At 31.1% G+C, this 26,466-nt stretch overlaps 2 protein-coding genes across 15 annotated transcripts in view; one reads left to right on the plus strand and one right to left on the minus strand.

The window, feature by feature from the left end:
- On the plus strand, positions 1 to 4,331 carry LOC133328107 (protein cramped). The gene is made up of 8 exons (XM_061536662.1): positions 1 to 268; positions 368 to 785; positions 1,580 to 1,783; positions 1,843 to 3,128; positions 3,194 to 3,364; positions 3,431 to 3,920; positions 3,988 to 4,136; positions 4,220 to 4,331. Exons 1-8 carry the CDS (start codon positions 2 to 4, stop codon positions 4,319 to 4,321), a joined length of 3,087 nt encoding a protein of 1,028 aa, XP_061392646.1. The 5' UTR covers position 1; the 3' UTR covers positions 4,322 to 4,331.
- A 10,377-nt stretch (positions 4,332 to 14,708) lies between these two features.
- The window catches only part of LOC133328101 (disks large 1 tumor suppressor protein), a 54,007-nt gene continuing 42,249 nt past the window's right edge, over positions 14,709 to 26,466 (minus strand). For 4 of the 14 annotated variants that reach the window (XM_061536651.1, XM_061536644.1, XM_061536653.1 and 1 more), the window contains 7 exons: positions 25,818 to 25,892; positions 24,022 to 24,066; positions 21,243 to 21,326; positions 17,744 to 17,893; positions 17,333 to 17,615; positions 16,219 to 16,310; positions 14,709 to 14,896 (listed from right to left, as the gene is read on the minus strand). In XM_061536651.1, the coding sequence (XP_061392635.1) occupies positions 14,790 to 14,896; positions 16,219 to 16,310; positions 17,333 to 17,615; positions 17,744 to 17,893; positions 21,243 to 21,326; positions 24,022 to 24,066; positions 25,818 to 25,892 (836 nt within the window). In that variant the 3' untranslated portion in view covers positions 14,709 to 14,789. The remainder of the gene's footprint in view (positions 14,897 to 16,218; positions 16,311 to 17,332; positions 17,616 to 17,743; positions 17,894 to 21,242; positions 21,327 to 24,021; positions 24,067 to 25,817; positions 25,893 to 26,466) is intronic. The other 10 variants (XM_061536647.1, XM_061536655.1, XM_061536656.1 and 7 more) reach the window with 5 other exon arrangements.

Here is a 26,466-nt window from a genome sequence, read left to right on the forward strand (position 1 = left end):
AATGGATAAAGGTCATTTGGTTGCAGAAAAAATAGCGACAAACAACCAGCCTCAACAGCAGCAGCAGCAAACAACAGACAACTTTTGTAACAAAGATGACGTAGTGGTAGTGGTAAATGCTGCAGTAAAAAAGGAAAAATCTCAGACGACAGTGGCAGTAACTGCGGCGGAAGCAAGCGATGTTACTTCGTCCCAAACAAAGGCAACGGCAGCGACGCGTGGCAAAGAAATCAATGAGAAAAAGGTCGAAGGAAAAAATATTAATGAGGTAAGTGGAAGAAATTGACGAACGAAAGTCGTGGAATGCGAGGCATTACCGCCTTAAATTAATTTATTGATTTCTCCTTCTTTGTTGGCTGTCGTGTAGTTTCCCTCGGATACCGAAGAACTACTGGGTTCCCTGACCACATACAATTGCCATGGCACACGAACTAGTGCTCGTGTCATACAAAAAATGCGCCAAGATCAACAAACCCGCCCCACAACACCGCCACCTACCAACGAACGCGAAAATACTCGAACTAAAGACGAACGTTCTACGGCGCAAAAGACTCCTTCACAAGTACGAGCCAATCGTCCGACATGGTCGAATGTCGAAAGAAATCATTTCTTTGATGCCCTCAATGAGTTCGGTAAAGATTTTGAGGCAATTGGAAATTTTATCAATTCGAAATTGAAACGACGCAGTCCAGCGATAGATGTATCCTTCAAGTCGAAGGATCAAGTGCGTCAGCATTATTATCAAACATATCATAAGATTTGTAAATATGTACGATTTTCCGAAGGTAAGTTTAGATGGGCCTAGATCTATTGTTTATTGTAAATGTAAACATAGTTTATGTTTCTATGTGCTGTGATTTGTTTCAAAAAGGGGGAATGAAGAAAGAGGAGGGTTTGCAGCATTTTATGTGCATATTTTACAGAAGTAAAAAGGCTTTGTTGATATCCAAACCATAACCCATTCATGGTAGGGATGCCATATATATAGGTAGAGTGATTGCGGGTTCCAAACCCCAAGTGATTTATAAAACGTTGTCTTCTTATAGATGGCGAGTAGATGTGTCCTTAGGGACGGATTGTAGGAGCCGCTTTCCCTGATATAAATGAAATCGAAGTGTCATCTTAAGTGACATGTCTTAATAATTTTTGCCCGATCGGAAGAAGCTGAGTTATAAATCTGCGTTAGAAGACGACATATCAGGATACTTAAAATCATTCCCATACATTATTTAGAGAACTTTCAAATGAATAATAGAACTCTTACATGAAATTATTTCAATAATTTCCAAATGCTCTAAAGGAATTTCTTCCTTAGGGGTTTGTCGTATTTATCGAGGACTGTTCAACAGAATTACGATTGCAGGCTGTAGAAGTAGGCTCCATATAAAAGATTCAAATATTAATTTTTATTTATATCGTCACATAGGTATGAATTTTGGTAAAGTTTATTGTTATGACATCATTATGACTACGATGCCCGATTTGATTTCAATAAAATTAGTTTTTTATGTTCTTAGTTATCCTGCATATCAACAACAACCATTCTCAATTCTAATTTATTCATTACATCTTCCTTTAGAGATTCGTAAACCAGCACAGGAATTATATGCCCTAATCAATTATGGGGAAATGAGACGGAAGTTACAATTCGTCACTGACAAACATTTTATGAAATTGAAAAATCTTGTCTATCATGGTCATGTTACGGTGCGGTGTAAAGGCAAGAATATACGCATTAAGACTCCTTCCTGTAAGGCTTTACGACGACTTAATCAATTGGATGGTATGTCAAAAATTTATCAACTACTTTCATAAATAACAAATATTTTTTGCGTATTATAGATTCCCTGGAAGATATAAGGTTACCTTCAAAAATCGAAGTTATTATTAGTCCCGCGAATATGGAAGCATTCGGCCGTGTTCAGGCAATTGCCCAAAATCCACGTTGCCGTACCACTGTGCCATTACACAAGAAATTGATCAACTTCATTAATATGTTTCAACATAAATGGCGTAGCATGGATGTACGGGTGGCCGAAGAAGCCCGTCTTATGAACTCGAATGACTCTAGCACGTCAATGGACACAACCATCAATGCCGTTCAAGATCCCGAATTATGTTTTCTTCCTAAACCTGGTGTAACCATACATCGTCCTCTACTAAGCATCACAGAATACCTAAGCAGTGTCAATATTTGCCTAACAGCCTATGAAGAACGTATGGGTATAACACACAAAGGCGATATATTGAACAGTAATGAGCGTCATGCAAGTTCTACAAATAATACATCCGGCTCGGTGCCAACAATGTCTTCCAGTTGCAGTTACGCTCACACAGCCGCTAATTCGAAACGTTTACGAACTGAAAGTGGTTCGGAAAAGAAATCGCCTGAACAAAATAAACGCTCAAGAAATTCGGAAAGTTTGACAGAAAATATAAGCGTGGCCGATGAAATGCCTTCGTCGTCCTCCTTAACGGATTTGGATAATTTTCAAGTTGGTAAACAACCTGAAAGTAGCAGTGATGAGTTGAGTGATGAAATTCAAGAACTACTCTCAGACTCAGCTGCAGAACTTAATACAAGCAAGGAAGATTTGACAATAATACCCCCTATGACCACCGAAATTTCATCTAGTACCACCAACTGCAATCTGACAACAAACCCCAACCCCGCCCTCAATACATCCACAACAACGACGACCACTACATTATCCCAAGCGTCTTCGGTACGTGCCAAAACTTCACGAGCCATGAACTCTAAGGCAACACGCTCAGTATTTAAACCATTGCTCAATGACGATATCATACAAAGTATACGAAGTGGCTGGACCGCTTCAAAGGCCGGTGACATAACCATTGGAGATTTGTATGTAGTTCTGGGTCATGATTCGAAATTGGAATTGGATTATTATTGGCTGGCGAAAACAAAAAGTCATGGTATGCCAAACAAAGAATCTCAAACATCAGCGAATGGTGTGACAGGAGCAGCAGCGCCCGAGAATGAGGAACCCAAGGAATCCGTTGGATTAAGCAATAAACTTAAACATTTGCTATTGATAGCTAATTTAAGTGAACGCAAGCGCAAACGTCCATGTACATGTGATCGTAATCATGCAGCTAAATCGAGGGTAATCGCAAGGAAACACTAATAATTTTATTTCCAGAAAACTAACCGTTTCTTTTTTGTTTGCAGTTTGAAATGGAACTAGTTGCCGGTAACTATGTGGCCAATAGATCACCCTACATTAATTGTGCACGAGTGGGACCTAATAAGCCGAATGAAAGCAGCAGCAGTGTAATGTTCAGACAACCAATGATTCCGGTACGCAGGACTGCAATCGACCCAGTAAAACAATTGACTACGGTAAAGCATTTCGAAATGACTTTAAAAAACATGAAAGGTCATGTCTTTTTTCTTGTCTACTTTTAGCTGACAAGACAAAAAATGTCTCGTCAAATTTTAGTGCAAAGACTTTTGCTACCCAGCAATGGCAATTCATCATCTTCCTCCTCATCCTCCAGTAGCCCTAATAATCCATCGACGTCATCAGCAATAACGACGTCTTCGTCATCATTGCGTAATACTAGTCAAGTGCCTTGGAATTTAAATAGACGAATAAATGTTTCCACTGCATCCTCCGATCTTGCCTCCACCTCCACATCATCCTCTCCCTGTGTTTCGACAACAACGCCAATTACAGACGATTCTACCACAGATAGTCAAGATTTGTGTAGATTTTTAGATTCCATAGATTGTGATAGTCGTCAGCATTTGTTGTCATCCAATGTGGAGGAAATGTCATCATTACAACAACGTGATCAACGTCATCAATCGGATGTGCACGAAGAAACTGGCGATAGAACCGATGGTGGTCCCTGTTCGGTACAATCAATTGATAGTGCTTATGATGAAGCTTCAAGTAAGTGCAAAAATATTTACAATCGGGCTTTAATGAAATAAGAAATTATTTCTTTTTTTTCACATAGATGCCAGCTTCCTAAATGGCCTTAGTCCTATGCATCTCATAAGAGATTCAACTTCAAATTCTCGTTGGTTAGAGGAAAATATAAATGATTTCTCTTTGACTAGTCTATTGGGCCATTTGGATGATATAAATGCAAGTCGTGATATTTTGGTAAGCATGCCAACATATTTGCATGTATGTAAATATTTTTATCAAACCTTTAATCTTTATTTTTTGTATTGCTCTTTTTGAAGGACCCCTCGTCAAGTATGTCAGTTATCAGTGAAAGCAGTGTTGATTTCCGGCACAAATTTCAAGAGATTAAGGCCTTATTACCAACCCAAGAAAAGGATTAATATTTAATTTGGAGAATAAACCGAATTTCTCACACCCATGAACACATTTTGTTTATTGGCATAAATAACTCCTTTGTAGCCTTCAGGCCCAAGCTACAATTTTCTTATATATTTTTTTTTTATATTTTGATTAGTTGCTAAACCGGCAAACAAAAAATTAAGTATTAACATTTCGAAATGTATGTATATTTGGACGTATTTTATTTTCATCTTCATATTTGTCAGTTTAAGTTAATTTTTAAGTTAAAGTTCATCCGCATATTTCCCAGATATTTTTTTGGTATTTTATATCTCATATATATAAATAGACACATAACATGATGCCCCCTAATTGCGAGAATTTGGAAAATGTATAGACTGTAGCAACACAATTGTGGAACAAACAAAATATATATGTATGTATAACAACTATTAATATAACCAAACACCAAGTAAAAAGAAAAAAATGTGAAATAATATCATTTATATACAAATACAATTTTAAATTATAAATGACAAAATTAAAAAATATATTATATGTGTTTTATTATATGGTGTGGTGTAAAAGGAGGATGTGTTTGTGTTCTCATTTCAAGATTCCCATCGTATTATAATTAGACGAGATCATCTTAGAAGTGACTGGCAATACTTGGATTGGTTAGTCGTTATAAATGTTATCTAATAATTCAATGCAATTTTTTCAATTCAATTTAAACGAAACACTAAAGATCAAATTATTGACATATTATTTTATTTATTTTATTTATTTATTTTATATATTTCATAGTGCCCAGTCTTTCGACCTTAAGGCTGTAAGCTACATTTCACAATTAAATATAAAATTTATCGTATTAAGCGGCTTAAATGTAAAAGGGAGGGATATTGAACTACTAAAGAATATTATACCGATTAAATTACAAAAAAAAAGTTTTTGATTATTATAGATTATGATTAAAAAATTTGATTAATTGGATTATGACTACTCCAGTAGGAATGGAATGGAAAATTATATATAAAAATGAGTTGTGTTTTTATCTAAATAATTTGTATCACAAATATAAAAAAAAATTTAACATACATACGTACATTAAAAAAAAATTTAATTGAATTTGAACTACTCCAATTTATATACAACGTAATGATTTATAAATTCTTCATTGATAAAAAATAAAATAAGTGAGCAATACTGGGCAATAATAATTTATAAAATTTGATTAACTCGATATAATCATGAGTAATTGGAAATAATATACTCTAACATTTTACTTTTAAACCAAGCTAATGAATGATTGAATGTTTTTAAGGGTACTGGTAATATGTTATATACTCGAGCAACTCGGACAAGGAACGATCGTTCTAAAGAAGAAGTTAGTAAGGGAATTCGAATTTGAGGATTTCTTTGCGATCTTGTAAAAATAAATAGATTTACAAAGTACAGTGGTATCTGTTTCTTGAAACATTTGTAAAAAAGGAGGACCATTCTCAGTTTAATAAAATCATAAAATTTGCAACCCAAAAAATCAATAACAAAAGGAGTAACATGCTGCCAACTTTTTAGTGAATAAACAAACCTTACCACTCTATTAAATACAACTTGAACCTTTTTAAGGACATATCCAAATGTTCCTGAAAAGACTTCTAAACAGTACAAGATTATCGGCATAATCAAGGCTTTTACGACATATTTTTTGGTATCAATTGAAAGACATAGCTCTGTGCTATAAAGTTTCCTTAACATAAAGTTAACTTTTGACACTAATGAGTTAATATGAGCCTCAAAAGTAAGCCCACTATCCACAAGAACTCCAAGACACTTTATACAATCAACAAATTCAATATGTGCGTTATTATATTTAACCTCTATACCAGAAGCAACACATAAGCCAAAAGACATAGCTTTCGTCTTATTTACATTAACAGACAATCTATTTTTCATCATCCAATCTGCCACCGTTAAACATACATGATTTACAACACTTTGCATCACATCCGGGAAAGCAGCATCACACTTCATCAACAACTGAACGTCATCGGCAAAGGCAAAAGGAAGACAATTATCAGAAGATATTGCAACAAAAAAATCATTTATAAACAAAATGAACAACAACGGACCAAGAACGGATCCTTGAGGCACGCCACTTATAACGGGCAAATAGCTCGAACAATTACCACCAGCGAAAACGAACTGATACCTATATCTAAGATACGATTTAATTAAAGTACATGATGTAATAGAAAATCCAAAATAATTACAAAGCTTAAAGACTAGCAGTTCGTGATCAATCCTGTCAAAAGCTTTTTCTAAATCAATAGACAGAAGAACACAGCAACCATGATCACTTGTAATATGACGAATCTTGTCAGTAAGACTTACAAGCAGAGACGTTGCGCTTCTATTATACCTAAACCCAGATTGCGAATCATGAAGTAAAGATGGGAAGGATATGTGGTCTAAAATCTGTTTCTTTAATATATGTTCCGCCATTTTTGAAAGAATAGGCATTATCGAAATGGGTCGAAAGTCATTAGCAGCATCAGACTTTCGAATAGGAATCACTTTAGCTATTTTCCACAAGGAAGGAAATGACGATGTCATTATTATGGTATTAATAATATGTAAAACGTGATTCCCTATATACGGTAATATGATTTTAAGGAACTTTAGGGTCAAACCATCAGAACCAACAGCATTTGATTTAATTAAAGAGAAACAATCCAACATTTCACACAAGCTAACACATCGAAAGGAGAAATTACCACAAGAGTTGAGAAGAGCAGAATTGTTACTGCCAACATTTTGAAAAGAAGAAAATAAATTATTTATCTCTTCAACATCAACTTCAATAACATCCTTATTCTTCCCAATGCCATGCCTGTTTAAAAGCCCCCAAATTTCTTTAGATGTTTTGCCATTAAAAAGTTTATGATGAAATGAAGCTTTGGTTCTCCGAATTACGCGTTTGGACTTATTACGATTTCTGCAGAACACCCTCCAGTTAGCTTCACTTGGATTATGAAGATAAGACCTCCAAGACAAATCTCGCAGAGAAAGCCAATACTTAATTTCAGAGGTTTTAAACCAATCGTCCTTTCGACCACTAATACACCGCTGCCTACGAACAGGAAAACAACTATGTACACCATTTAAATTAGTATACAATACATCTAACTGCTGATCCACATCACTTGTTTCATAAATTTCAGAAAAATCACAAAATTCCAAAGCACTATCCAAAATGTCAGGAGTAACAGCAGAATAATCTGTATATTCATAATATTTTGGTACTACTTTGCATTCAAGATCCAATGAGATGAATATAAATGAATGATGTGATATTCCCGGACACTGGAATTGACTAGAAAAACACACCAGATTAGGCATTGACAATAAAAAATAATCAATTAATGATGTTGATTTATGATGAAGATCATAGTGGGTGGGAATAGAATTATGCACAATAGAAAGGTTCATATTATTACATATTGTTCTAACATTGTAGGATTTGCGAATATCAAATAAGTTATTATTGAAGTCTCCCATCAATATAACTTTTTCATACTGGACAACCAAGTCTGAAAAAACGCTTTCAAAGGAAGAAAAATCTCCATGAGGCAGATAAATAGCCCCAACCAACAATTTATTTCCATTCAAATCTATCTCAACGAAAATAGCTTCCACCACACCCTCATTTTCACTAGCACAAACAATTTTGTGTTTAACATGATTTGCTACATATATAGCAACGCCCCCACCTCTACCAATTGAACGATCATTCCTGTAACACGAGTATCCTGGCATGTCAGCAATATTGTAAGCCATATGTGGCTTAAGCCAAGTCTCACTCACACCTACCACATCTAAATAATTACCCTCTAAAATACTTCTTATTTCATTAATTTTTCCAGAAGTATTGCCAATTGCAAAGCTTTGACAATTAAAATGGCCAATGTTAAAATTATTGCCCCTATTGCTCAAACAAGAGGATAAAAAACTGTTATCATTAACAACATCAGGTAGATGGCAATTCATAGAAATAATATCACAATGCATAGAAAATTGCTATAATAAAATAATAAAATTTGGGATTTTTTTAATACTTTAGTTACTGTTTACTCATTGAGCTACTTAAAAAAAAAAATAACGGCAATGAAAAAGGCAATTATGTGCAACAAAATATGTGCAATTACATTAAAACAAAAGTAAACAGTAAATATAGTACTTTTGATCATGCTAACTACATGTTGAATTTGAACTACTGATAGTATCCAACAGATTTGCACACGCCAAAACATCCAAAGTTGCAGCAGAATCATCAGCCATTACTGCATCCACAACAGGTTTATCACCATTTACCAGTTTGAAGCTTTTAATTATGTTGTTCAGCTTCAGTTTCTTACAAAGAAAAATCAGTTTTGAACTTGAAGCATTCAAATGGTCATTGAGATACACTCGGGTTTCGACATCAACAGGTCCCGTTTATATACCGAATTAAATTTGACCAAAACTGATTTCCCTTTAAGGAAGTAACAGCAATGTTGAATATCAAGTGGATTTAATTCGACTCCACACTTTACCGCAATTTTAAAAACATATTCTCTTAAGTCTTTGATTTCATTTGGCAAACCATTTACAACAATATTCGCCCTATTCAACCTTCTCTGCAGAATATCAGATTGAATTTGCATATCACGCACTCCACAGGCATAGTTCTCCTCTAAATTCTTCACGACACCATAACAATTCTTTAGTTCAAGTTCCATCTTTTGTATTCTATCGTTGAATTCAACTCGAAAAGTTTCAATTATCTTGCACATTTTAGCCTCAAATGACTTAACTTGCTCTTGCAGCTCCAATTTGTGCTTTTCTTGTTGTTGTTCAAGGCTTGTATTAAATTCCGTGCAACAACGCATAAGCTCACTTCTTACATCAGGTGCATCATTGCTGCTATTTACACTTATGCTGGTAGATTCAGCAGTAGATTCAGTTCTGATTTTCCAAAATGTGGAAACAGCGAGCATTCATGCAGCTCTATTGCGTATACATATTATAAATGTTAGATGCATTACGTATACGTGACGGTGTCAATGTTGAGTTATTCGTTTCGTCACATCTTAATGAGGCGAATCCATTCAGCCATATGTGTCTGTATGTATGTTACTAAGGGTTTATATAGCCGCTTATTGAGTAAGTAATTTTTAGTGATTTTTTATGAGAAATTTACCAAACTTTTTTGGAATATCTATTATTTATCTGAAAGGTCGCACCGTACGCTACTTTAGAATTTATTAGCCATATCGAAATTAAATAAAAATTCAATCGTAAATTTCTTCCCATTATTCATTGTGTCTTTGGCATAGTTCATTGCGGTTTTTGTTGCATCAAAACAATAAACAGCTGTTTCCGTTGTATGTTACCGTTGCCATATTTTCAAACTATTATTTATTTTCTTTCAATTACAAAGCAGTTTTACTGCGGTTTATTGTTATTTCACATTTATGTTGTTATAAAGTAACATTACACAAAAAAATCAATAAATAAGATATTGAAAAATATTACAAAATTAAATTACAATAGGGCAACGCACATTACAACTTAAATTACAATCTGGCAATACGAATCCTTTTCAACCACCATTTTTCGAAAATTAGAATCCGCATATGACATTTTTTGCTTCATATTCGTTCAGAATAAGGTGAGAATGTGAAAGCGAAACATTTTTTACATGCGAGATATCTCCCTAGCGAATATCCAGAATAAGGCTGAATAAACAGTTGTTTCATATGCCGTTGTATGTTGCCATATTTTATAACTTTAATTTATTTTATTTTATTTACGAAGTAGTTTTACTGCGGATTCCTTATATTTCACATTTATATTGTTATAAAGTTTAAATGACAATGAAAAGTAACATTAAGTCCTGATTTAGATTAGGCGAGTTTACTTGCGGCAAGTCTTTGTTTGTAGGAGAGAGGGGCAAGGGGAATAGAAATGAAAAAAAAATTCTCGTACCGACAATTTTCTGGCAATTCGTTTTGTGTATTTCGTATTTGTTGACGTTTTATATATATTTAAATGTGAAAAAACAACAAATAGAAACATATTTTGGAAACCGAATTGATTTTCACTTGAAAATTTGCAGGAACATTCTTGAATTAGTGTAGGTTCGAATTAAATCAAAATACAAAATTAAATTTTTTGAAACCGAGAATTACTGAAATGAAGCTCCCATTAAACCAAATAGATAACAGTTTCCAACCAAGGTACAAGTGTGAACCTCTCTAGAGCAATATGACTATTAGGCCTGGGGGGTTACTCTGTATTGCGATGCGTAAGAAAAATTGTATCGCATCGCATAATTGGTACTCTCTAATTCGTTTTCGTATCTCCTTTCGCATCTACTTTACGCAAATGTGGAATCACCGAACTCTGTAATACGAAAACGCATGTCAAATTCGTTCGTTAAACGCAAATATCTTGCGTTAACAAAATAGCAAACGCAAAGGAAGTGAAACATGTAAGTAAGCAAAATTAAAGGTTTTATTTATATCTAAATTAATTATTTTAGGGATAATACAAAAAATATTTGCAGACTGAGCAGCGTTAGTTAATTTTATGGAACATAATAGCGATTTGGTAAAGGGACAATTGCAGAGTTCAAATGCTAAACAACGCGCAAACAATTTGTGGACAAAACCGGCTGATGACCTCAATTCAAATGGACCTCCTGTAAGAGATAAAATGTGCATAAAATGTACATATATAAAATGTGAAACTATGTGTGCATATTTACAGGTTGTCCAAGCGATTTCAAAGCAGCGGCCACTTTTATTGGAGTGGAATAGCTGTGAATGCATTTGGAACGACGAGCGTTTAATGAATACATAAACGCATCTTTATTGAAACGAAAATTTTGTATATAAATCTATAAAAATTAAATATTTGAAAACGTCTGTCACATAATTCGTACTTCTATTTTCATACCCGTGGTCACTTAGGGAGAGTATATTTGTCTTAAAATTCATTTTTTTTAATTCGTTCATCATTTTTGTTACTAAAAAAACACTCGTACCGCACAAAAATATGTTTTGATTTACAATATTTTGATGTTTCCTTTTGTCATTCCTCGTTATTGTTTACTTTGTGGTGACAGTGGTGCCCAATTTTCGATTTAGTTTGCGAATGCGTTTGCGTGAGCGATAGAGAGTACCAAATTGAACTCTTAACGCATTTAGCTTTCGCATCGCACTTGCTTTCGCAACGCAATACAGAGTAACCCCCCTGGAGCTTGAACGGTTAGAAGGGCATAGAGCGTGGGTATTGCATGTAATGTCCAATTTCCAAAAAGAAGACACAATATAAAGTTTTTGTTTTTGTACAATCGAAGAAAAATTAAAATTTTATTTCCACACAAAAAAAAAAAAACATAGATGTATTACTTTACATTTTGTGAAACGTTCTTAGAAATTAATTACAATTTCGGTAATTTAAAATAATAATAATATAATAATGATAATAGAGTAATAATAATATAATAATACAAACGTTTTTATTTTTTATTTATTTCGTACTGCATTTGTTTTGTGTTATTATTTGGGGGATGGGTTTCTTTAAAAGTTTTTCTTTTTTTCAACAATTTAGCACAATTTAAAAAATTGTTTTTTTTTTGTTATTGTTGCTTAGACAGATGTGTATAAACATTGTGTGTGTGTTTCGAGAGGGTACAGGAAGAGGAAGGGGCCAAAAGAAGTTAATGTTTAAGTAGTATGTGTTTAGTTTTGTTGTTTTACATAGTTTCTTTTTTGTAGTTTAGAAGTAAAAACTGACTATGTTGTTGTTGTGTAAATACTTCTTAATTAAAAAAATCTTATTATATTCACAAATTAAATTACTAAAGGATGTTCTAGTAAAATTAATATAATTGTCGTTGTGTTTATTTTGTTTTAATTGTTAAAAAAAAAAACAAAAACAAAGGGGGAGGAGGGAAATGAAGGAGTTTTATTTGTGTTTTTGTATAATAATTGAGGTTAGGACACTTAGTTTTCTCGTATGTGTATGTATGCATGTGTGTGTGATTTATGATTTAGATAATTTAGCTAAGTTAAGATCTAAAAGAAAATAACCTTTTATACAATTTTAATTTTTAAATTAAAATTACAAAAAGATAACAAATGATGATGAAGTCGCTTTATATAGTTTTTTGTCTCTTTGTGGTTATGAGGATGGATTATTTAACGGTAACGTTGGCGGGGGTAACACTTCAAAACTAATTTAAATAAGAAACAATATATGTTATTGTTGTGTAATACCTTTTTAGTACAATGTGCTGTAATAGCAGAATATATATAGCTTCTAGATGTATAAAAAATACCATTAGAGAAAAAAATTGTTTGAAATTATTTGTCAAATGTTGCTTCTATTTTTTAAGTACAAATTTTTTTATTAAAGAAATAAACCAACAATTAATGTGTCATATTGATAATGAATTTATACAAAAAAATAAGAAAAAACTGCTTATTTTTTATAATATTGAAAATCTATGTGAAGGAAAAAAACGTTGCTGGCTTGCCAAAATTCCGAAGCTATGCTGCAATGTTGAAACGACCAGATTCCTTTTCTTTTTACAGAGTAGAACGATAGCCACAATGCGAAATATATTAAATCCATTTCCATCGAACATTCAATAGGCTACCTGGGAAACTAGTTTTTAAGCCATTCTTCCAATATTAACAGAAGTTCTAAAATATGTTCTATCATAAATACATACAATATTTTAATTTCTTCAAATTAAAAGAATAATAGGAAGCCTCGAAACCCTAAAGGATCGCAAAGATTTTTCTTTTCAATTTTTAGAAAGTTGCGTTTCTATTTGTAGAAAATTGAAAACACTACCTATACCCGAAACTTCATTGGATATGTCTTGAAGAATTTAAAATTTCTTTGTTATTCAGAGAACCTAAATACACAAGTTTTACACTTTTCCAAAAGGTAAGTTATTAATGGAAGACGACATCATCATGCTAGAAACATCAAATAGCTTGGTCTCTTTATAGAAGACTCCAAGAAATTTGTCCATTTATTAATTCGCAAAGCTCATTCGTTTTAGATGATTAAAGATCTTCTCAAAGGACTTATATCTTTAGAAGCTTCAAGGAAAGGCCATATATGAATGACTTCAAAATATAATCTATCAATAGTTAACATCAATAATGACCTCATGTAGTTTACAATATGTAGATTATACAGATGTCAACAAATACATTCAAAGAGCTTTATAGAAATTTCCCAAAACGTTTTCAATCTTTATATGAACCATAACGTTCAACATTTTATATTTTTTCCATTCAAGATCTGAACAAAATTATGTTCTCAAAAAGATGGAGATAGTTTTCCGGAATCCTTCCTATTTTAAAAATACCTACTGGCTTCATATTTCTGCATTCATTGTATTAGTTCAAAAATATAAAACAGTCTTCTCGTTCTATTCTTCGTAAAAGGTTTTCTTGTCGTTTGTTGTACAAGTTAACAAATTCCTTGGCTTAGACATTTGTTTTTAAAAACTCATAAGAGTAATTAATACGGTGAAGTATGTATGGAATATTAAAACATTATTATTGTGGCTTATTTCCTGTGTTGTTGTTTTTTTTTTCTATTAATATAACTATGGGGATATACTGTAATTAACTTAATCGTTTCTTTTAACTAACAAAAAAAGATTAGTAGTAGCTTGGTCTATTAAAAAAATAGTAATATAATTGCTTCATCATTATCTTCATCTGGTGGTGGTCGTGGTTTGTGTGTGGTGTATTAATTGTTATATGGTATTCGAGTTTATTTACTTCTTTTTTTATTTCGTTATGAAATATTACTTTTTTACTCTCATCATTTCAGCTCGTCTTCTAATTTAAATTATATTTGTTTAAATATTTTTTTTACTAAATAACAACAAATGCATTATTACAATGCATTGGATATAGATTTTTTGTTTACATGTCTGTCCTATAATGGGGTTTCTTAATCATCTTCTTAATTTGTTTTTGTTTGCGCTAATTTTTTAAATCGTTTAAAACGTTTTTAGTTTTCTTCTTTCAGTTTTCATCATTGGGAAACTAAATGTTAGTGATAATAATAATAATAATAATCATAGTAATAATAATATAATAAATGTTATTTGTTGCATATTGCGTGCGTTTATCGCAATAGGCTACTTATTTTTGTTTTGCACAAGGGACGACTTGTTGTTGTAGTATGTATGTAGTATTTTGTATTAAAAAAAGAAATGTGACCGAATTTCAGTCCACCCATGTAGTTTAAACTTTTGTAGGATTGTTTTGCAGTGTTGAGGATACATTTTCTTATGTTTTCTTTTGTTGTTGTTTCGTTTTCTTTCTAATGGGTTTTATTGTGTTGTTGCTGTGTAATTGTCGTTGATCTCGAGACTGGTCGACAACGTACTCGAGGTGGCAGTGTCCATGTGGTCTCTGCGGCTGGTCATAGAGATTCTTTTGATGGTACCCAAATGGTTGGACCTGATTGCGACCAAATCATTGACTTGACTTTACTGTAGATCTCTTCGATGGTATCACCTTGCACGACACCTAAAAATTAAAATAAAAACAAAATTTCATATTGAAAAAAATCAAACAATTTCATATTAAAAATAATCTATATGAAACGAATACTATAGTCTGATAAATGATATTTTTTAACGATTTGACAAAAATTACCAACATTTGTCCCTAAATTAACTAGGAGAGGAGATAAGGGTTTACAATCGTCCATATGCAAGTATGGTAAATAACAAAATTGTCATATTTGGGGTTCTGAGCAATTGAAGAGGCCATGGCATCAAAAACAAAATATGTTTTGGTCGCCATTTGGTCCGAAGGAAGGATTATACCTTTCTTCTTCGAAAACGACTGTCACTAATTCGGAGCTTTATGGTCATTTGATATTGTCACACAACTCAATATGTGTCTAAAAGGGTCGAAAATTTGCGTGAATACCATTTAAGAGTACCCCCATTCTCGATGTTAAATTTTCAAGATTTTCAGTAGGCTGGTAAATGAATACAAATGCATGTTAAGGTTTTGTTGTTGTTGTTTTTGATGATTAAAGAAAAGTCCTCATTTCTGATGGCGGGCATGATAACTCCTCACTGGAACATCGGAATTCGGAAATTCCAATGGTGTTAGAAAGAGTACTTCGCTCAAATATAATATGACAGACATTTGATTTTTTTTTTTTTTTTTTTTGCAAATTTGCATTTTATTGGCTTTAACATAGTTCATACGAGAGCTATACACTCCCAGAGAAACGTGTCAAAATTTTAAACCGATTGGATTATGGAAATTAGATAATGCATGCCCGACAATTAAAAAAACTCTGGGTTATTTGTTCTATTGATTATATCTAAAAGATTTCTCCAAAAAGTTCCATATAAATTAAAATTGGAAAGGATATGTCAACAAAATTGGCCATCGTTTAGGCAAGGTATATTAAGAAGGTAACCGTATCAAACCAGGTGATGGTAACATTAAATGTCACAACAATTTTTATATTTAAATTTGCCGTAAAAATAAATATAATTCCAAATAGAAATTGGAATCATAAAGAAATAAAGAACTAAGAACAAACAACAAACAAATATACATGTTTTTAGACATCATTGTTAATAATGGGAAAACTCTGGGAATTGTGTGAATATTTTGAACTTTTATTATTCTTTACATGAATAAGAGACATGAAGCATTATTATTGAACTTTTAAAATTTGGCATATCCTTTATTTTCCAAGGAGTTTTCTCGGTCACTCACACGACATTTTTGATTTTGTAGTCTCTTAATCCCCTTGTGATTTGGTTTTTTGGAAGAATTTTCGAAATGTGATATATAATTTTTGCCATACCATAAAAACTTACCCGTAAAGTATTCACCAAATTCTTGTTCCATTTTTACAGCACGTTCATATGTTTTCTTGGCCTGTTCTTCAGTCATACGGCGATTCATTTCCCTAAAAATATAGAAAATTTATTTAAAATTTTTCTAATTATGGTCAGATATTATTGTTAATATTGCAGGCGTACTTTATTCGTTTTGTCAACATTTTTCAATTTTATTTAATATATATTTTTTTTTAATTTTATTGATCTACAATTTGAGAATAAAAATAAATAAAATATGGGACGAGGTACATCTGATAACACCTATTATCTCTAAAACTATGAATGTTTTCTACTTTTATAAAAAGAAAATATCGGTTTATATTATTTATTTTATGTAATCATCATCATTCGTTTAGCAAATTCTTTCATTCATTAATATCGGTGGAAGACAGAAAGAAGCAAGTGAAACTTTTTGCTATGAAAAATGATGCCAAAATCAATTTTTTTCCTCCACAATTAAGATTACTTTCTCAACTTAAGTATAGCCTATAGTTAATATTTTTTATTGACTAGAAGGCCCTTTTGACAAGAACTCATGAATGCACATTCTCTCGATCTCGATTCTCAATTTTAATTGTTTTTTTATGTCAATGGTAGATGTATGATTCAACGTTGCTTTCGAAGTCATAACTATAAACATCCGAATCATTTGCATCGAAGCCATTACACATGTTGGTCATGACAGTTCAAAATCTGTGAGACAAATATATTGTTGAAGGCAACGTGGCGATATGTATCAACCATATTTCACACACACAAAACAGCCAAATGTTAATGCATATGGCGTCAGAATTCCACAAATATCTAGTGGTAATTTATATAAAGTCATGGGTCCATGTGTATATTCAACACATGTCCAATAAATATGCTATTTATCGAGAAGTAATGTAAAATACATAATATACTTGCACACACATACATAATCGTGACGACATTTCAACTGGAAAAAAAACCCCATGACGCAAGTATCGTATCTAATTAAGAATAAAATCCCTAGGTGTTATGTACGATGAACGATATGAACAATTTACTAAACATTTATGCAGCCAATTAAATACAGGAAATATAATATAGCTATCTGTGTACTTACATTATGGAATCGATTGATTTGGGTTTAATAAATATAGCAATTGGATACAATTGAGCCACTTGTAACCGTTTTATTGCATTGCCCGACACATCCAGAATACAATGTTTACCCTTTTCGGCCACCTCTCGGACACTCGCCACCGATGTGCCATACAAGTTGTCATTGTATTGGCCAGCCTCGATAAACAAATGATTTTGTATATCGTGTTCCATTTGTTCACGCGACGAGACAAAATGATAATCACGACCATCCACCTCGTAATCACGTTTCGGACGTGTGGTATCTATTAAAGAAGTTGCCAAAGGCGAAAACAATTAAAAATAGATTAAATGAAAAAAAGAGAGACAATGATTGACTTGTCTGGAGATAAGCTCCTCTCTTTTTTTATTCTCTGTTATGGTTAGAACTTACGTGGCACACATGATCCAAATTTATCTGGATATTCAGATATTAAGTCATCATTGATGCGATCCTTAAGAGGACCCAAAATAATAACGGGTCGTGTATAATTAATCGATAATCTTTGTACAGCCTCATACGACAGGACATTCTCTTCGGAAGCTGTAAATGTATAGGTGAAAAATGATTTATGCAAGGGAGCTGAAGGGAATACAAGCAGATATTTGCAAAATACTAAATGTATAGAAGATGTTTTTTCAATATTGTTTATGTTTTATATTTTTTTAAAAATAAAATAAATAAAAAAACGAAAAATTAAAATTAAAAATTAATGGTTTTCAATTTGAAATATAGTTATGATTTAAAAAAAAATGATGTATAAAATAAAATTATTAAATATTATGTTGTATATATTTTTTTGATAAGCTTTTAAGCAAATGTTTCTTTGGATGATAGTTGTTGATATAGTGGGGGGCTTTTGTTTTCTTGTTTTATTCAATTTTTAGTACGAATTGTGAGAAAATAAAAATTATAAATCAAAATAATATTAAATATAGCATGAATGATAAGTTATAAGATGATTTTTTACACTATTAGTAGGATATTGAAAGGGGGTCGAGGGGTCTTTAACAAAACTCGGTGGGGAAAAAGGTTTGGACAGAGATATAAAATTAATTTGACACGCATTTAAATCTAAATATATGGTAATAAACATTAGTGGTGTTGTATTTATTTTTATTTTTCTAAAACATTTCTATGTGGTAGGTATTTGGGTGACTAAGTGTTGTTGTATTCATTCAAAAATTGTTATATATTTTAATAGAGCAGTAGTTAGCTAATTAAGTCGTTACATTCAGAGTTTAAGACATATCAAAAAACACTAGAATTAGTTTTCATATCAATCTACAGACATCACATTATTTCAAACTACATTCAACAAAAGGGAGATGGATAATATTAGGACAAACAAAACATAATCAATTCAAAAAAGAAAATAAAAACAAACAACAAATATAATTGAAAACAAAGATACAATAATAATAAAGAAATATATTTGTATTAATATTATATGCATTTCATATATATATTATTAAAAAAAGAACAAACAAAAAATACAAAAAAGGTTACATATATATCCAAAATGTGAGAGTAATTGCTTACAAACCCATATCTTGTTTCGTGGTATAACTTACGTTTTGGTATTTAATTTTTAGATTCACATAAAAGAAAACTTATAAATAAAATTACTTGTGTTAAATATTTATTTTATTTATTTTTTTGATATAATAAATTTTTAGTAGTCGCAGCAAAAAATTTATGTCGCTAAACCCACATGTTTATATTTGTTTGTTATTAGCAAAGTATTTGTTCAAATTCAACTCAATAAATGCCTAATTATTGAATATATGAAACAAAAAATAATAATATGAAACGGAAAAAATACAACAATTTTTTAAATAAAATAATACTCAATCTGCCAATAATGAATTTCTAAAAAAAGGGGATTATTTGAGAGTGTATGTGTGTGTAGGTAGAGTGTCTTTCTAGAAATTATCCAGTCATTTATTTCAAACAAATGACATTTGGTCTGTTCCAGAACTTTTTTAATGGTAAAGCTAGTAAAAGGAAACATTTCAAAATCACTCTCAGAGTACAAAATTATTTGGAAAGTTCGGGAACACAAATCTAGTACAAATTTTTTGAGTAAAAAGTTTCCAAAGAGAATGTCATTTTATTTTGTGTTCTCTTAAATTTGGTTCAATGTCTTACCAGTTTTTGGGCGTTCAGGAACGGTTTTCGAGTAAAAAGTTGCCAAACTTGTAAAATTAGTGGATTACTTTTGGGTTCTGGAACTGAACTATTGTTATCGAGTATCAAGCATAATAATATTAAAATTGTCTCGGCTAGTTGGTCAAGAAATAAAAGCAGCAGACTTGAAATTGTAATGTAATATCGGAGGCAACATCATTACCGGCCATCAAGAAATCAAACATGAATTGATATCATTGAGGTGCAAGAATCATGGTCGTCCGACTGTGGACAGAAGACTACACAAAAGGAACGTTAGCTTTGATTGGATTCAAGAAAAGCCAAACAATGTTCGACTATGAAAAGAGTTTTCTTTGAGGTTTGCATGTACGACAATTCAAAATTAAATAATGCTGTCGTTTCGACTTGTCTGGTTGTCGGTACACCCGACATTTTTGTGTTCTACCTTGAATATATACATGCAGGATCATTCTAAATCAGTACACTTTAAATGATAACGAACACAGCTATTGAAAAGGTGGAAGAGACATCAGAAGCTCTAGGCCATCCGTCTAGATACAACCTCGACAAAAAATATTTGACAATATCTTGTTACATTTATCAAAACATCGAGATATACAGGACAAATTACATTTTTAGCAAATTTTTGATCATTTTGTGGAACAGGCATCGGACCGATAGTCTAAATCAAACTTGATCTAAGTATGAAAGTAATATTACGATTTACAAAATTTTGAAATCGACTTTAAACTACCTGAAAGAAATTTGGCCAAGCTTTTGATCGTATCCCACTCATTAGCCTTAAAGCTAAGGGTATTATTTGGTAACATGGCAAAAAACATCCGGAAGCATCAAATAACCAAAATAATTATATATCGACAATTAATTGATTTTTTACCATTTGTCCCACAATACATAAGTTTAGGAGGACGATATTAGATGGCAAATATTGTATTCCACAACGAAAAATCATTCCTGACATATTAATTTCTAACTCCCAAAGATATTTTGAAGTAAAAATCAAAATTATTTCTTGGACAAATAAAAGTAAAACTTTTAATATGCAGGACCCTTATTATTAGTGGAATAGGTGGTGATAGTGGTGGTACAGGGGACATTCAACATACAGCAGCCATATCAAACAACGAAATAAAGTTTAATTTATAACAAAAATTTAAATCAAAATTAAATTCATACACATACTAAATGAAACGAAATTAAACAAAACATGTGTATGTAAGTATGTACATTCCAGGACGGGTGGACTACAACTTGCTTTCGGAAAGTTTGGAAAGAATAGAATAGATGTAGAAAATTTAAGCCGAAACTCGCCATATTGCCATGTAACAGAAAACACATGAATGTGACCAATCAGCCAGCCAGATTTGAATACACAATGGACATTGGGTGGAGGGAGTAGATATTTTTTGTTTTATATTTGCATATATATATATTTTTTTTGTAAAACAGTGTTTCAACAACAAATAGCAGAAACTGGTCATGAATGGAATGAATGGATCGGAATGATCAACACAAAATAACAAACAAAATTAAAGATTCTTTGTGAAGAAAATTGTAACAATTATTTTTTTTGTTTTCAATTTTTTCTTAACAATTCTTAGACATATATGATTTTGTTTATATATTTTATATGATATATAGATAATTCTTTTCATTTTGATTTTCAAGACGATTTATTTATTGTTCACATAACAGTTAGGCGTTCAATCGCTGGACTTACTATAGTCAGCATCTTTATTCTCCAAATAGATCATGGTAATTTGATCGGCATCGGGTAATTCCACTCTATAGATGATTTCGTTACCTTTGTTTTTTTTACAAATTGTGTCAAATGGCAAATGTTTTGTTTTTGTTAATGTATAAATGTTGTTATTGTTGTCGTATTAGTTATAGATCAGCATTGAAGTTGGGGGAGGAGTAAGTAAGCCGTTTATAATTAGATTAGTTGTTCATAGATGTCGTAGCAGAAGAGACATGTAACAATTGATTCAAAAGAAGTAATTATTCATTTTTATTTTATTTTATGTAACAAAATGTGAAAACAACAACAGTTAGTTTGTGGCGTAGATTCATTATAATTGTTATTCATTTTTTTATAATAACATCAAACATTTGTGGCAGTATCAAAGAATTAAAAAAGTAGTGTAAAAGAAAAAAACAAAACGAAGACAAGAGAAACATAAAAACTCAATCAAACCACGGCTAATCTTATTTAAATCTAAAAAAGATATGAAAGGTATTTAGGGAAATAAAAAAATATATGTATCTATGTAGAGGGGGAGTTAGTGTGAGAAAAGTTTTTGAATAGATTTCTCACTACCTTTGCCTAAAAAAGAAAAGAATTACTAGCCATATGATATGAGTTTGAAAAATGTGATGTCGTTATATATTCTTATTTATTTTTTATAGTAAATTACAACTCAAATATCTTAAACCATATGAACGTCGTGTGTTACGTTCTGCGGTTAAATCACCGGCATTCCCTCCAAAAATAAATTAATCACATAAATAACTCAAAAAACACATCGACCCCATTGCTTTATATATAAGAACCAAAATAAATGGACCAAATATAAATGTTGGGGCATATGTTGCAAATTCTCTCGGTATTCATAGCCGATGTTGAATGCAAATAAATGGTTTATTGTCTACCACGCACATTCCTCTAGATTTACTGTATTTGATTGTATGCAGAATTGACATCTACTGTGAATTGACGTCGACTGTGAAAAATTTAATTTTTAAAGGGTAGACCCGGGTTTTCCATTCCGGCTCACATAGTACATTCACTTGCCAGACAGCAATGCAACAAGCCGTCCGATCATGTACAACGTCGTCGTGTTTTTGTCCCTCAAAAGAATGAAAAAGATATCTAATTCCATAAACAATTATATTTACTAATAATATAACGTGAGACTTTTTGATACGGTTTATGGTCCGGTGGAAGGGTTGGTTATTAGACCTAAATTTTTTCGAAAATGAGGTTGATCGAAAGTTGATAAGAATTTTGTTTTTCTGATCGAAGTTATGACTACCTTAAGTAACAAAATTGTTAATACTTTACGGGATGGTTTGTGAAACTGCAGCAGAAAAGTGTATGTCCCCTATGCGTGCTCATGGTGGCCATTTGGCTGTATTCTTAAAACACTAATATCTTATGGAGAAAAGGATATTAAATTTCGTAGTCTGGCATTTTTTATCGTAATGGAACCAGTTGGTTAACAGATGCCAGTAAAGGCATTGATGATGGGAAAATGCACACAAGCCAGATTACTACGAAAACATTTACCTGGATGACTCTGCAGCAAATTGGATACCAATTGTCCCAATTACAAAAATTCTAAACGGATATACTCGTATATGCATATACAAATCTGAAGTCAGGTTATAAAAACATACAGAAGTGATCTGATTTAAGTTTCATCTAATTTGAATAGGCCCAGCTCAGGCTTGTGACAAAAGGGCGATTCTAATAAAAAAAAATAAAATTTAGATTCAGGTAAAGTTTGTCCTATTTTGTGTACTACGAACAAACATTGTATCAAGAGGGCCAGAGTTGAAAATGCTTTTGTAATTAAATTTATAAAAACTAACGTTTTATTTATTATTAATTTTAAATATAATTATTTTCAATCGAGGTATAGAAGAAAAATGGATAGGAAAACTAATAAACAATGAGGTCAGGAACTCAGGTGATTATCCCAAACAATGTTCAATTAACATTTCGTTAGATATTCGACCTTATTATCACGTCAATAAAACATCCAAACAAAATAATAATCAATTTTTTATGTTGAATTAAAGTAAATATTAATTTTTTGTATTTTATATCTGGAGAGGATTGTTAATATAACACGAATATAAAACTAACAAAACAACAACAAAAAATAGTCAAAAATAAACGAGGCAACAAACTTTATAAACAAATAATATTTCAAATTTAATTTAAATGTTTTTAAATTTTAGTGATTATTATGCTCTTTTTATTAAACAGCAGTAGAAGTAGACGTGGTTATAATAGCCGTATTTGGAAGTACTAATACTGTTCAATTACAACAAACAAATAATAAAAAAAAACGAAAAATTAATTAAGGAATGTTCAAAGAAGACGTGTTGTTGAATGTTTACAAGTGAATGTAAGGAAGAAGACGATAAAAAAACAGAAAATAAAATAAAAACAAATTAAACTACTATTCACAAAGAAAACAAATTAAAATTCAATATAAATAAATTTTGCTAAATATTAAATTTTCTTGATAGATTGTTTTAAAAAACATAAAATAGATATTTTTACAACCATGTGAGGACAATCGTCTCGAACTTTTAGTTTTGATTTTTTTTTTCAATTATTTTTGTTAGTTGAAATAAATTGGAAAAGTTTCCGAAACTACTAATACAATATTGGCTAGTGAACGATTACCATCACATGTTGAAAAAAAAACTATAATAGAATTTTGTGGACTGGGAATATACATATATTTGTTTACATAAGTACATACCTCCTTCAGCATTGGCATCATCTTGTGTATAGCATAGCATAAAAGCTGAAATATTGAAAGAATTAAGAAAGAAGAAGAAAACACAAATAGTTGATATGTTTTGGCATTTTCATTAAATAGACAAAAACAAAAAATCAGACGAAGAAGTAGGAAAGAAAGGAAAGGACTTTCGTTTTTTTTCTTTTCTTCAATTTTAACGAATGAAACATAATGGCAGAGATGAACGAATTTCTTTTTTTATTTATCAACACGAAGTTTTTGCCATTTACGAAAGCAGTCTACAACGAGATTTTGATTTGATTGTTTGCTTGCACTACCTCTTTGTTGAATAGTGAGAAAGGCTAGAAAATAAATACTTGAGATGATCGTTGATTTTTATATTAGCAAACTTAATCTCTTAACGAGCATATTTTAGCACATGTCATTCATTTGGAAATAAATGATTTTTTTTAATTAAAAAATCTAATAATTATAAAAAGATGAAATCATTTGTAAAAGTTTTGAAATTAAACTAAAATTAAATTATAAAAAAATAATCTAATTGTATATGTGGGAAAATTAAAGTTTTGAAAAGAACCAAAAACTAATAAAAAAAAATATTATTTGTTGTTGCCAGACATAAGACAGCAGTCCAAAGTGAAATATACATTATTAAGAGAAGAGATATAAGAAGAAGAATTTGTTATTGTATTGACGATGCTATTACTGTTTTTTTTTTTTTTTAATGGAGTGTCATCAAAATTATACAGATATTTGTGTCTTTCCAAAAGAAATGCCATTATATTACAATGAAAATTTAAAGTGCCTCTATATATATATAGAACAAGCCTGAATAACTACTTATATTTTGCACATGCAGAAATTAAAAAAAAAAAATCATATTTATAAGAATTTCCTAAGACTTTAACCTTTTTATGCTGCACAGTTTTTTTTTCAACTCAATAATACTAGACAACAAATACGAATATTTTTAAATAGATTGTAAATTAAAAACAAAAAAAAAAAAACTTTAATTGGCAAGCAAAAATTCGAATGAATCGATGTATTTAATTTATTATAATTATTCTCGACGTTCCTCCAAGCTTAATCTCCGTTTAAAAAAAATCGGTCAAAATGGTTCGGGACTATGAAATGGTATAAAGTCAAAATATGGACCTATATAGACAATTTTTGCGAAGATATTTTCCCCTAAGAATAGTTGGGGTCCCCCAACTATTCTTAGTTTCAAGAAAATTTAATTTTTTGATTTGATTCGAACCTACACTAAATCAAGAATGTCCCTATAAATTTTCAAGTGAAGATCTCAACAACTCTTGAAGATATAGCCGATTTAAATTATTGTCAATTATTTTTCTTCTCTTTTAAATCTTCAAATATATATGTACTAAGTTAATACCCTTAAAAAGAACTGGTATACATTTATCAGCCCATTGAAAATTTTGAAAATCGAGTAAGTCCAAAGGTGTTTTTCGTTATAAAAAAATATTTTTTTTTATCAATTTGTTGTCTAGTATTATTAATCTAACTTAAAATTATTGGTGTGTCCATTGCGTGTGTGTGTTTGTTTGTTAAAAACGTTGTTGACCTGTAAATATATCTACATTTCTTAATGTACAAAAAGGCAGACCATATATTCCAGGAGAAAAACACTATTTTTTGACATAACCCTTAACCTTAATTTCCTTGCGATTGTGTCATTCATTCAGTTCTTACAAATAAACATGTACATATTTACATACTATCTATTTATATATAGTATTAGGTGCTATATTACTTAAGACTTATTAACAACTTACGCTGAGGTTCGGTGGAATCATTGTTGTTCAAATGATTAACATCAAGTTCACTAGTACTGGCGGCAATTCCATTAGCTTTTTTTATTTGATTTTGTTTTATTGGGAGGAGGAGGAACACAATATTTATTCAAATACCAACCAATGAACAGAGATATACATGGTTAACACACGTTGATTTTTGACGAAGACACAGTTTGTTTTGTTTTGATTTTGGATGAAGTAGAACGGACCATAGCATCAAACAGAGACAGAGAGACATGAATGTAGAGCATATGTGGAATATTTGAAAATGATGTGATAAATGTTGTTGTCATTTTTAGATGGTGTTGTGAACATATTTTTTGGACGGGACATTTTGTTTGTAATTTGTTTTCGGTAGACAGTAACAGTTGTTGTTATTTGAAACAAAAATATAAAGAAAAAAAAAAAGAACGAAAATAAATAAAACATGTTAAATAAACAAAACAAATTAAAAGACAACATAAAAATTATGTCTAAAAACAAAAAATTATATGTTTGGAAAAACACGTTAATTAATTTTTTTCAAGTGTGTGCAAAAATTATCTCGTTGAATTTGTGAGCATGTCTTTTTAAAGCACAGTTTGTTTGATCTTAAATGAAATTGTTTTTATTTATTTTTTTTTTTTTT

This window comes from Musca vetustissima, unplaced genomic scaffold (assembly GCF_032173495.1).
Source record: "Musca vetustissima isolate MV318-11 ecotype Yass unplaced genomic scaffold, APGP_CSIRO_Mvet_v1 utg4359, whole genome shotgun sequence".
NCBI classification, from domain to species: Eukaryota; Metazoa; Arthropoda; class Insecta; order Diptera; family Muscidae; genus Musca; species Musca vetustissima.

What these genes read in the sequence shown, in the direction of transcription:
- LOC133328107 (XM_061536662.1), top strand. Translation starts at nt 2, where the DNA reads ATGGATAAAGGTCATTTGGTTGCAGAAAAAATAGCGACAAACAACCAG. An exon ending in AAGGAAAAAATATTAATGAG is followed by an intron (nt 269 to 367) that starts GTAAGTGGAAGA and finishes GCTGTCGTGTAG; the next exon opens with TTTCCCTCGGATACCGAAGA. An exon ending in CAGTAAAACAATTGACTACG is followed by an intron (nt 3,365 to 3,430) that starts GTAAAGCATTTC and finishes GTCTACTTTTAG; the next exon opens with CTGACAAGACAAAAAATGTC.